This window comes from Sus scrofa, chromosome 1 (assembly GCF_054392235.1).
Source record: "Sus scrofa isolate SSC_HxYL_T2T_F1_AM1 chromosome 1, Sscrofa_HxYL_maternal_Yorkshire_Landrace_v2.0, whole genome shotgun sequence".
In the NCBI taxonomy this organism is placed as follows: Eukaryota; Metazoa; Chordata; class Mammalia; order Artiodactyla; family Suidae; genus Sus; species Sus scrofa.
In genome coordinates this window covers 123,676,393-123,689,582 of record NC_139383.1, presented here as the reverse complement: position 1 = coordinate 123,689,582, position 13,190 = coordinate 123,676,393, and the positions used below count along the sequence as shown (strand labels likewise).

At 43.5% G+C, this 13,190-nt stretch overlaps 1 protein-coding gene across 5 annotated transcripts in view; it reads left to right on the top strand.

Moving 5' to 3' along the window:
* MYZAP (myocardial zonula adherens protein) overlaps positions 1-13,190 on the top strand; it is a 98,780-nt gene that overhangs the window by 23,080 nt on the left and 62,510 nt on the right. For all 5 annotated transcript variants that reach the window (XR_014810662.1, XR_014810658.1, XR_014810663.1 and 2 more), the window contains exons 3-5: positions 2,442-2,597; positions 6,842-6,934; positions 13,035-13,148. Coding sequence is in view for 2 of the 5 variants with exons in the window: in XM_021094625.2 (XP_020950284.1) it covers positions 2,442-2,597; positions 6,842-6,934; positions 13,035-13,148 (363 nt within the window). In the remaining 3 variants the exon portion in view is untranslated. The remainder of the gene's footprint in view (positions 1-2,441; positions 2,598-6,841; positions 6,935-13,034; positions 13,149-13,190) is intronic.

Here is a 13,190-nt window from a genome sequence, read left to right as displayed (position 1 = left end):
AGAGCATAAAAGGAAGAGCAAAATCCCATTTCACTGAGGAAACTATCATTAAAGCTGTGGAGTCCGTCTTCTAGATGTTTCATACTCACACTTTTTGTTTGTCTTTTTGTCCTTTTTTTTAGGGCTGCACCCATGGCATATGGAGGTTCCCAGGCTAGGGTTCCAATTGGAGCTGTAGCCGCTGGTCTATGCCACAGCCACAGCAACTCAGGATCTGAGCCGTGTCTGCAACTTACACCACAGCTCATGGCAGTGCTAGATCCTTAACCCACTGAGCGAGGCCAGGGATCGAACCTGCAACCTCATGGTTCCTAGTCGGATTCGTTTCTGCTGCACCACGATGGGAACTCCAATACTCACACACTTTTAAAACAAAAAAGGGGGATGTGAAATTTACTGTCTGTTACTTAACAGATCTCTGATAACTTTCCATGTGCATGACGTGCAGATCTGCGACCTCCAGGGTGGTGTTTCACAGACCTTGCTGTCCTTTTGTATTTGCTCTGTCAGCGTTGGTCCTCCTCTCCCCATGTGCGTAGGGAAGCAGAGACCTCTGTATCCGGCCCCCTGACTAGTTTCCCTGTGAGCCGGTCCACATGTAAGGGCCTTTACTTCACAGAAATGCATTTCCCCAAAGCCTTCAGCTTGTTTTTCAGGAACTGGGTGGAGTTCGTGCCTGAAAGAGCATGCTTTTGTTTCCTGGTATGTGGGGGAGTTTCATGAGAGCGTTTCCTCTTCCTAATGTTATGCGTACTAAAGCAAGGATGTCTCATCCCAGCTTCTCACTCTATGTAGAGCCCTTTACCTGCCATTCACCTCAACTTAGGTCCAACCTCAGAAGTTAGTTGTCTCTGTGCCTGTGGGCCACAGAGGCGAAGCTCTTGAGCAGAAGCATTTCCCAGAAGCAAATGCAGTATGTCCCATCCCTCATATTTTATCTCCTTTCAAGTGTGCAGAAGAGTGGGAAGCAATGGATGTCTTGTTTTCTTTCTTTTTTTTTTTTTTTTTTTTGTTTTGAAAAGCTCACGTTGTAAACAAACAATACATAAGGTATAAAGAAAACATCAAATATCATCCCAATCTTCAGTGTCTCTGCTCCTCCCCACTGTCCCCTCTTTAGAGGTCATTATGATAAATAATTCATCATTTGACTTTACTTTTACAAACGTGGACTGAATGGGATCCTAAAATGCTATTCTGTTGCCAATGAATCATTTAAAAATGCAAATCATAAGTTTTATCTGTCCAAGATGTTTTGCAAGTGCATAGAAAGAATTTTCGCAAAGGTGATTTAAAAATGAGTGCCTGAATGGAGTTACCATTATGGAATTCCGCCTTCTGTCCGGTGGGTCATCCCCAAGGAAGCTGGGACATAGGCTGGTTTGTCTCTGAAGTCTCACTCCCTCGTCTTGAGTTTTTCCCATCCCTTCCCTTTCATGTTGCGAAGACCTGGCTGGTCCCTGTACATCTAACAAAGCCCACGCTGTCGAGAGGTATCCTTAGTGTCAGGCAGAATTGGGCTTGAATCTGGAGCATGACTGTAAACAAGAGATTTAACCTCTCCGACCTTCAGTTTTCTCAGCTGCAGAGTAGAGAGGACAGTCACTCTCATGGCTGTGAAGATTAAACGTGTCAGGAACATTTCCAGCTTATAGTAGGTGCTCAACAAATCTTAACTTGTCTTCTTCCTGCTGCTTGAGCCTTTGTTCTGTGAAGGTGTGTTAGCCCTTGGACACGTCTCCCTGCTTCCCAGGAGCATTTGCACTTTGACATGGATCAAAGCTTAACTGAGGCAGTTCAGGAGCAGAAGATTCTTGGGGAGTGAGGTTAGGCTACCTCTGTCTGGCTTTTCAGAAAAATTCCATGAATGGTCACAGCAAGTGACCCCACCTCCTTTCCTCAGAACTGGCACCAGGGTCAGCCCTAACCTCAGGACAATTTAGCTGCCAGGTGGCTGCCCAGATTCTGCTCTTGCATATCTCAACCTCCTGCATTTCAGGCCTCATAGTCAGCGTTGAGGATGAAGTCATAGAGAGGAACTGGTATAGAGAGCAAAACAGGACTACTAAGAATGTGAGACTTCAGACACTCACTCTTGTTATCAGGGATGGCACGAGCCCATCTGGCACCTTGGTAAGAATTAGAAAAAGGCAGCTTCTCTGGGAGATGGGGCCACGCAGATGCACTGTGAGGTGAGGGGACAAAACTTTGGGAGAAATTAGAGAAAGATGTTCTTTCCTTAGGGTATATGCTGGCTCAGCCCATGCCAGGTGTGTCTTGGTGAGCAAATACCTGGCTAGATCTCTGCTGGCGTCCCCCTAGCCAGCCACCCCAGTGTTGGACACAACCTGTATGACCACATGCAGTGGCTCTGTGATGACAGCCGTCTTCCCGAGGCCTAACCAGTCATTATGCTTTTCTCTCTTGCTGCCCTTTTCCAGCATCGTGACCTGAGCAATGGAGAGCCCACCAGGAAACTCCCTCACGGTGTGGTCTATGGTGTGGTGCGGAGATCAGATCAAAACCAGCAGAAAGAAATGGTGGTATATGGGTGGACCACCAATCAGCTGAAGGAGGAGATGAACTACATCAAAGATGTGAGTTCAGAATCTTTTTTTCTGGTTGGTATGCTTTTTTATAGCAGGGTGGAATTGGAAGCATAGATATGAAGGTAATAAGGCATTTTGAAATCATTTTTTTCATTTTTTTTTTTTTGGTCTTTTTTTTTTTTTTTTTTTGCCATTTCTTGGGCCGCTCCCGCGGCATATGGCGGTTCCCAGGCTAGGGGTCTAATTAGAGCTGTAGCCGCCAGCCTACGCCACAGCCATGGCAACGAGGGATCCGAGCTGCCTCTGCAACCTACACCATAGCTCACGGCAACACCGGATCCTTAACTCAATGAGCAAGGCCAGGGAGCGAACCCGCAACCTCATGGTTCCTAGCTGGATTCATTAACCACTGAGCCACGATAGGAACTCCTTTTTTGTCTTTTTATTTTAGGCCCGCGCTTGCAGCACGTGGAGGTTCCCAGGCTAGGGGTTGAATTGAAGCTGTAACTGCTGGCCTACACCACAGCCACAGCCATACCAGATCTGAGCTGCATCTGCGACCTACACCACAGCTCACGGCAACACCAGATCCTTAACCCACTGAGTGAGGCTAGGGATAGAACCCACATCCTCAGGGATGCCAGTCAGATTTGTTTCTGCTGAGCCACGACGGGAACTCCTGAAACAATTCTTAGTGTTACTGTTTTGGATGGAAATGTTTCTACAGATCTTCATGGTAATGTTAAAAGCACAGATGTAATTCTGCCCTGAGGTATAGATTGAACTTCTGAATGGTACTAAGTATGTATACTCAGGAGACTATGTATGGCAAGGAGGCTCTTAAGTAGTTTGGACACTCCTGTGTGTGTGTTTGGATAACTATATAAATTTGGCTGCAGGTAACAGAAAGGCCAACTCAAAGAGAACAGTTAGGAGTTCCCGAGTCGTGGCGCAGAGGAAACAAATCCAACCAGGAACCATGATGTTGCGGATTTGATCCCTGGCCTCACTCAGTGGGTTAAGGATCCAGCATTGCCATGAGCTGTGGTGTAGGTTGCAGACACAGCTTGGATCTGGCATTGTTGTGGCTGTGGTATAGGCCGGCAACTGTAGCTCCAATTAGACCCCTAGCCTGGGAATGTCCATATGCTGCAGATGTGGCCCTAAAAAGCAACAAATGAATAAACAAACACACAACTACAAAAACCCAAAAAGAACAGTTATCTCCTGCAAGGATAAGTCTAGGGGTAGGTGGGCTCCAGGCAGGAGACAGCTTTACTTCTCTGAGTTTCCCTTGGTTCTTTCCTCCTTCAGCCTCAGGCTTATGGCATCATCTGAAAATATGATGGTGTTTGGAGGAGGAAAAGAGACCACTCATCTCTGGTTACTCTTCAGAGACCCTCCACTAGACTTCTGCTTATGTCTCATTGGCCAGGACTAGTCTGGTCATGTGCCCATTCCCTAGTCCCTCCCTGGCAAGAGGAATGGGATGGTTGTTGCTGGTTCAGACCACTCGGTTGGGTTGAAATAGATGCTGGGAAGTCAACCACAATAGACATTGTCTAACCTAAGCCAATTAACACCATTTCTTTGGAATCAATATTACATTTCTTATCTTTTTAACTTTATGGGGTTTTTCTGGAGAAAATAAATATGTATGAAGAAGAAAACAAAACCACCCGTAATTCCACCATTCAACTAGAATAGTTGTTAACCTTTTAGAGCATTTCCTTCTCATCTTTTCATTTCTTTTTATCTCTTCCTTTTTGGTCCACCCAGTGTCTCCCTGGATTGGCCAGTGATCCTGTTACCTAAACCAAAGTGATTAGATAGAGAGGAAATGAGCTTCTCTGATACTGACGGACCCCAAACACTGGCCTGTGGATGGGAAAGTGCTTGTGAAAAGCAGGGGAAGTGTGGGCATTGAAGCCCCTGTGGATCTTGGTTCAAGGTCCAGCCCTGTGTTTGACCCACCCAGTTTGCCCTCTCTAGGCTTCAGTTTTCTCATGTATAGTTGCATGGGCTGGGAAAGGACCCCTAAGGTCATAACTTCTAACTCTGGGTGCCCCATTTTATGTGGTGGGGTTGCAGATAAGATACAAAGACATGTCAGCTTTTGGTTGAGTAACTGAAAAGACCATCTTTTATTGAATATCAAAAATCATAAATGTCTTGGACACTTTCTTTAATGTGTCTTGAAAGATTTGGATATTTATGTAATTTTAAGGAATAAGAAGAAATCTTCTGTTTTGATTTAAAAAGATAATAAATGCTTCACAGAGAAAAATGAAGAAAAGCCAGAAAAGCTACACACATATGGAAACACGTGGAACTGGTGTGGCCACCACCAGCCTCAGATCCCCATCCAACCCCCAAAGGTTATTTCTAACCATTTAGAATTTCCCATTCCTAATTTTCCTGAATAGGAACGACTTGCACCTTCCTAGTCTGCTGTGTTTTTCTCATGGAAATGCTTAGGCCTTCCTCACTGAAATGCCCCCCAGATAATCTGACATCACTTCAGAGGTAGACCTTCTAAGCAGAGTGGTGGGTTGCAGGTTGCTCAAGACAAGGCAGTAGGCCTCTTCAGGCTGTCAGCTGCCTAGGTTGCCGCAGGAGTGTTTCTGACCTGAATTTCTAGTCTCCACTGTGATCTGCACCTTGAAATTAATTTTCAGGCCCCACCTTCTATAGCCGGCTTCAGATTCAATCCTGGGTACCCATTCCTGAGTGTGTTGATGGGTTCGTTTGCCCTCCCTCCCCTGTGGGAGACTCTGGCTCCCTGCATTATTTGCCGGGGGAGGGGGGGTGGCCCTCCATCCACTCCCCACCAGTGAGCAGCCTGAGAGCAAACTTAGGTGGACAGATGAAAGCCATTCTGCCTGCCCAGAATGAAAAGTTGTGCTTTTGCCCTCATTCCTCCAAAATGTTTGTAGTTAATGGCAAGAAAGTAGATTCTATGACTAGAAATTCTCTGGGGAAGGTGTGGTGTCTTGACGTGCCCACTTCCTCCTGCTCTGAAATCTCCACCAATATTCAGGCACTCCTAATAAACACACAGCCTTGTTTAAAACAATGTGCTAGTTGTGCAAGTACAGCTTCAAAATTAAGTCCCCACATGCTGTGCCTGACACACCCATCATTCTAACCAAACCGCGGCCTTTGAGCTTGCCCTGTGATAGAAGTTCCAGTGCCTTCTGGAGAGGGCTCCCTTGAGGCTTCCTGTTCTATTTGAGGATCCCTGAGTTCTTTATCCATCCTCGGGCAGCAGAGGAAGGCGAGAGACAGAGACTATTTGTTAGGTTTTCTGCTTTTATTTAAAAAAAATTTTAAGGCCACATTACTCTTCTAGAAGCGGTACTATAGAGAAGCTTAGCATTTGTATAAACAGATGTTGAGGGAATCACCTTGACTTTTCTTCTTCTTCTTCTTTTTTTTTTTTTTTTTTTTTTTTTTTTTGCTTTTTAGGGCCACACCTGCAGCATATGGAGGTTCCCAGGTTAGAGGTCAAATAGAAACTACAGCTGCCTGCCTACACCGCAGCCACAGCAATGCTGGATCTGAGCCGAGTCTGCAACCTACACCACAGCTCACAGCAACGCCGGATCCTTAACCCACTCAGCGAGGCCAGGGATCGAACCCACATCCTCCTGGATCCTAGTTGGATTCATTTCGATACACCACCAAGGGAACTCCCGACTTTTCTTATATTTAGTGCCTTGTGTGTTGTTCATGATTACTGAGGAACTGACTCTAGAATGTATGGGTTCTCTAAGCTCATACTTCCCCGTCTCATTTCCCAAATGTTTGATTGCTCTTTGGCAGTCAGAGCATAGATAGGGGAAATTAGAGGTGGCTTTTCCTTTCTGGTTTTTTGGTTCTCCTAGCTATGTGTTTACAAAATCAACTGTAAAATAATTTTCTACTTATAAAAATGCATGGTAGGAAAAGGGGAAAATGTTGCCCAAGTTTGGTTTTGAGGGTGGTAGGTGAATTTCAATAAACCAGTTTTTCTTCAGAGCTTATTGTTTGTACAATTCATATTTATGAATAATTATAATTATTATCATAATATGCCTTTATTATCATTATCACTATTATCTGGATAATTCCCTTAGCTTCTAACTAGGGATCAGGAGTGATATCTCCTTTCTTTATATCCCCAATTGCCCTATTCTTAAGATGGTTTTTCCGTGGGGCTCTTCTCTCATTAGGGTTTCTTAAGACATTTTGGAGATCTCACATGAAAATATTATAGCTTGGTCTCTAACTAACATCTTTGTGGGCTGCAGGTGAGAGCCACTTTGGAAAAAGTAAGGAAGAGAATGTATGGAGACTACGATGAAATGAGACAGAAGATTCGGCAGCTCACCCAGGAACTGTCAGTAAGTCAGACGTGGATGATGTTGGAGCTTAGAACTACCTCTCGGTTGCTAGTGTGTGAAGCTGCTGGAGTTGATTTTCTTTATGGATGGAATCATAGTTCAATTGAAATGAGGGAGTTTTTTCAAAGAAAGAAGTTTATTATTAAAGGAAGTTGTATGTGGCAAGAATAATCTTTACTTTCTTTTTCTTTTTTTTGTCTTCCCAGGGCCGCACCCTCAGCATATGGAGGTTCCCAGGCTAGGGGTTCAATGGGAGCTGCAGCTGCCAGCCTACGCCACAGCCACAGCCACGGCAATGCCAGATCCTTAACCCACTGATTGAGGCCAGGGATTGAACCCGCAACTTCATGGTTCCCAGTCATATTCGTTTCCACTGCTCCGAGACAGGGACTCCCTTTTTTTTTTTGGTCTTTTTAGGGCCGCACCCGCAGCGTATGGTAGTTCCCAGTCTAGGGTTCAAATCAGAGTTGCAGCTGCCAGCCTCCACCACAGCCACAGCAACACGGGATCCTTAACCCACTGAGCGAGTCCAGGGATCAAACCTGCCCCTCAAGGATACTAGTCAGATTCATTTCTGCTGAGCCACGACAGGAACTCAAATTTTTACTTTCAAAGCATTCCCTCCAAAGTCAGGAATAAGATAAGGAAGCCAGTTAATCACCATTATTTTTCAACATTTTACCAGAGAGACTAGCCAGTGGAAATAAACAAAAGAAATAAATTTAGAGGTATAAAAACTGAACAGGTGTATGTAAAAATGTCACTGTTTATAAACTATATGATTATACACCCAGAAAGCTCAAGTGACCCAGTGAAAAAATGACTGTAAACAGTGAAAGAGAAGTTCCCATTGTGGGCTTAAGTGGGTTAAGAACCCGACTGGTATCCATGAGGATATAGGTTCGATCCATGGTCTCATTCATTGGGTCCGGTGTTGAAACATGCTGTGGTGTAGGTCACAGATGTAGTTCGGATCTGGCATTTCTGTGGCTGTGGCATTCTGATTCTACTCCTAGCCTGGGAACTTCCATATGCTGTATGCGTGGCTCTAAAAGGAAAAAAAAATTTTAATTAAAAAAAAACAAAAACAAAAAACAGTGAAAGAGTTCTGTAAAGTAACTGGGTAAAAACTTAATAGACACAAACAAATAGGTTTCAATATACAAAAAACAACCAGAGGAAATAACAACAAAAATCTACTATTTATCTGAAATAAACTTGAGCAAGTAGAACTTACCATGTACTTAGAAAGGAAGATCCAACATCATAAGATATTAACACCACTCAAGTCAACATACAGTTTTAATATAATCCAGTAAAAGATACTAGCAGATTTTTACTTGATGTTGTTTTTTTACAACTAGACTAGGTGATTCCATGGTATACAGAAAATAAATATGCAGAGTTGAAATTCTGTAGGAAAAAAGGCAGTGAAGGAGACTAGCCCTCTTAATATTACAAGAAATTGAGAAAGCCTCAGAGATTGAAACGGTATAGTTTTGGCACATAAATAGACGCCAATGAAAAAAAGCCCAGAAATGTATCCCAATATATGATAAATGCGGTATCTGAAATGAAGGGAGGGAAATGAACCAGTCAGTATGTGCTGTTGGGACAGACTTATACACGGATAAATTCTCAATAGATCAAAGAGTTAGATGCTAAAAATGAAACTTAAAAGTACCAGAGCAAAGTATGTGTGAATTCTTTTACACTCTTGGGGTGAAAAAGGCATTTGCTTACTATGATGTACAATCCCAAAACCACAGAAGGAAAAGTTGATAACCTTGATTGCATTAAAATGAAGACTAGTGCTGGCAAAAACACCCAAGTCCAAGTCAAATGACAAGCTGGGAAGAGTTGTTTGCCTTCATATCATAGACAATAGGCTAACATCCTGGGGATTTAAAGAGTATCTATGAATCAAGAAGGAAAAAGCCACAACTCATAAAATAGACAAAATATTTGTCATAGGTGATTTATACTAAAGGAAAGGTGAAGAGCTCTTAAATGTATGACAATGCTCTGCCTCATCCTTAATAAGAGAAATTCAGATGAAAGGCTTCCTGAGATGTCATTTTTACCTAGCAAACTGGCGAAGCTGCCTGAGTAGGACAAGATGCCATGGTAGTAGTGCTGTGGAGGATTGCTGCTTGGAATGCAGTTTACATACTCTTAGGGAGAGTAATTTGCAGTATCTACCCAAATTATAAAATGCCTATATCCTCTGACTCAGCAATTCTCTTCCTAAGAATTTGGGATTTCCTGTCATGGCTCAGCAGTAACGAACCCAACTAGTATCCATGAGGATTCAGGTTCGATCCCTGGCCTTGCTCAGTGGGTTAAGGATCTGGCGTTGCCCTGAGGTCACAGATGTGGCTTGGATCCTCAATGGTGTGACTGTGGTATGGGCCAGGAGCTACAGCTCCCATTCTACCTTTAGCCTGGGAACTTCCATATGCCACGGTTTCAACCCTAAATAAAGACAAAAAAAAAAAAAAATGTATTCTATTGATAAATTCTCACATATGTGAAATGACTTAACATATGAACTTAGTTGTTAAGCATTATCTGTAATAGTAAAAAGATTGGAAACCCACATGTCCATTAAGAAGGGCAAAATAGGAGTTCCCTGATGGTGCAGTGGGTTTAGAATCTGGCATTATCACTTCTGTGGGTTTGTCACTGCTGTGGTTTGGGTTTGATCCCTGGCCCAGGGATGAGCATGGCCATGGCCAAACAAAAAAAGGATGGGGGAGTTCCCGTCGTGGCGCAGTGGTTAACGAATCCGACTGGGAACCATGAGGTTGAGGGTTCAGTCCCTGCCTTTGCTCAGTGGGTTAACGATCTGGCGTTGCCATGAGCTGTGGTGTAGGTTGCAGACTCGGCTCGGATCCCGAGTTGTGTTGCCTAAAGAAATAGCAAAAAGACCAAAAAAAAAAAAAAAAAAAAAAAGGATGGAAAAGTAAAATAAATTGTATCTCTACAGTACAATACACAGAGTTGTTGTTTTTTGTTTTTTGTTTTTTTCTTTTTTTAGGACCACACCCCCGGCACATGGAGGTTCCCAGGCTAGGGGTCTAATTGGAGCTGTAGCCACTAGCCTACACCACAGCCACAGCAACTCCAGATCCAAGCCGTGTCTACAACCTACACCACAGCTCACGGCAATGCCGAGTCCTTAACCCACTGAGCAAGGCTAGGAATTGAACCAAAACCTCATAGTTCCTAGTAGGATTCATTTCCACTGAGCCATGATGGGAACTCCCACAGATTTTTGTTTGTTTGTTTTGTTTTGTTTTTAAGAGTAAAAATAATGAATAAGCTTTTCAAAAAATTTCAGTTACAGAATAGATGGTGAAAAAGGCAAGATAAAGGAAAATACTATGTATAGTGTGCTACCATTTATTTAAACCAGCAGGGGAAAATAAATATATCTAGTTTATTTTCTGTGTGGGCAAAAAGTTACTAGAAGGATCATAAAGTAAATTTTTTTTCCTTTTTTTAAAGTGTTCTGATCTCATCTTTAATTTTGCTGCAGGCAAACAGTGACCCTTCTCTATAGGAACATAGTATCATTCAAAACCTCTGATTATTTCTTCAGTTTTTAAAATATATATTGTCTGGCATTTAATAAAAAAATACCAGGTAAATGAGGAGGTAACAAGTGACCAAACACCAAGACAAGAGGAAAAAAAAATAGATAAAATGAACAGACTTAAGAGAGATTGCTATTGAAGTTTTTAGATATGGATTTTAAGTTAATTTAGGTTTATCTATTGAAGACTATAAAGATTGAGAAAAAAGAATTCAGCAAGAATTTGAATCTATTTAAAATAATCAATGCAAAATAATAGTAATTGAAATAACTTAGTAAGTGTGTTTAACGTATTAGAAACAGCTGAAAAGAGAATTAATGAACTAGAAGGAAAATAATTAGCAGTGGTTCCTACTTGAGATGCAGAGTGGATAAGGTGATAACTGAGCAAATGGGACAGGAGTAAAGGGGAGATTTATTTTAGTGTGACCTTTTCTACTTTTAAAATATATGAACTCTATGAATGTATTATCTACTCAAAAATAAAGAAAAACTAACCTTCCCTTAGTTTAACCTAGCTAATGTTTGAGGGAGAAAACATTTAAACAATATTTGTAATTAATAATTTTGAAGGAAAAAAAAGTCTATTTTGTATGACATGCTTTCCATAAAAGTTTACATATGCAGGAAAGAAGCATAGTTACAAGAGTCAGGTATTAGAGTCTGGTTTATGTCTGGGCTGCGAAATTATCTGCTTAAGTAAGACCTACTTCTGTGATTATAGGTGTGGGGGTGTGTAAACATATCCTCTCAGCACATTCTCACTGGTAGGAAGAGAATTGTGAAATTCTCACCTACCTTTGGAAATTCACTCTGCCATCTACTGACACTAATGACTGTAATTAAAGATGAAGGATTGGGTTTGCAATAGATGCATAAACAGGTCTCTGCCCCTTGCTTTCCATGGTCATCTCCTGCCCCCTCGTTTTCTCATACTAGAGCTCTCCCAGGGGCTCCATCCCTCTGCCCGAGGTCTCCTCCTCCTCCAGGCCACACCATGATTAGGATGCTAACTTGGAGTCCCCATGGAGGCTCAGCGGTAACAAACCCAACTAGTATCCATGAGGATGCAGGCTTGATTCCCGGCTTCGCTCAGTGGGTTAAGGATCTGGCGTTGCTGTGAGCTGTGGTGTAGGTCACAGATGTGGCTTGGATTGGGCGTTGCTGTGGCTGTGGCTGTGGCTGTGGCTGTGGCTGGCAGCTGCATCTCTGATTTGACCCCCTAGTCTGGAAATTTCCATATGCTGCTGCGGGTGCAGGCCTAAAAAGACAAACAAACAAAACCCCCAAAACACAAACAAACAAACAAACAAAACTAACTTACTGCTATATGAACGTGCCCTGAGCAGAAACACGCCACCTGTTCCTGGGCCTGGCCTTCTGTTTCAGCTCTCTCCCACTCCCAAGGGTGTACTTCCCACTCTCTGCTGCCTGGCTGCTTTCTGTGGCTCCTGCTGGCCACACTGGGTCTACCCTGGAGCCTTCCAGAACCTAACCCCTGCTTCTACTGCCTCCTGGCTTTTCTATATCCAGCCCTTCTTTAAGATCTAGCTTAAGATTGGCCTCCGATAAAACTCTCTTAAACATGTTAAAACATACATCCAACAAGGACAGCACAGCAATGACAGCAGCCACTAAACAACTCTTGAGAATCAGGTGAGCCCAAAGTATGTTTCTTCCGTGGAATCAGAAAGAGCAAGATGGCACAAGAAGGTAATCCAACTGAGTTCCCAGTCTGAAAGTAGCTGTGCCACTTCCTAGCTCTTTGGGTACAAACTCCTTAACTCCTCTGATTCCGTTTCCTCCCTTTAGAGGGGAATGTTCTGCCTCTGCATAGTGTCGTAAGGACCAAGTGAGGCCCTGTGGGGAACATGTGAATATTTTCCAGAGGAAAAGTCTACTCTCTGGTCATGCAGATGTTGCCTCCGCCTGCCCGCTCCCCATGACCTGGTGCCAGCAGCAGTTCCTGGGCCAGGGATTGAACCCATGCCACAGCAGTGATGGAGCCGCTGTAGTGACAATACCAGATCCTTAACCTGCTGAGCCACCAGGGAACTCCCAGATGTTGACTTTTGTTTGTCTTTGTGTGTGTGTGTGTGTGTGTGTGTGTGTGTTTGCCGTTTCTTGGGCTGCTTCCACGGCATATGGAGGTTCCCAGGCTAGGGGTCTAATTGGAGCTGTAGCCGCCAGCCTACACCAGAGCCACAGCAACATGGGATCTGAGCCACGTCAATGACCTCCACCACAGCTCAAGGCAACGCCAGATCCTTAACTCACTGAGCAAGGCCAGGGATCGAACCTGCAACCTCATAGTTCCTAGTTGGATTCGTTAACCACTGAGCCACGACGGGAACTCTGATGTTGACTTTTTAATGTAAAGCTGCACTTGAAGTACCATTGACACAGATGTGGCTACTATCAGGAGAAAGTTCCAGCCTAAGTGAAGATTGCTGTGAGTGTGTAGACATTGATTGTATGTAACTGTCTTGTCCATCTGTCCAGATTTCACAGGCTCAGCAGGACTATCTAGAAAATCACATCCAAACTCAGTCGTCAGCCCTGGACAGTTTTAATGCCATGAACTCGGCCTTGGCATCAGACTCCATCAGCCTGCAGGTATTCATCTGCCCCCTGTTAGCCTGGGTGTCCTTTGTTACA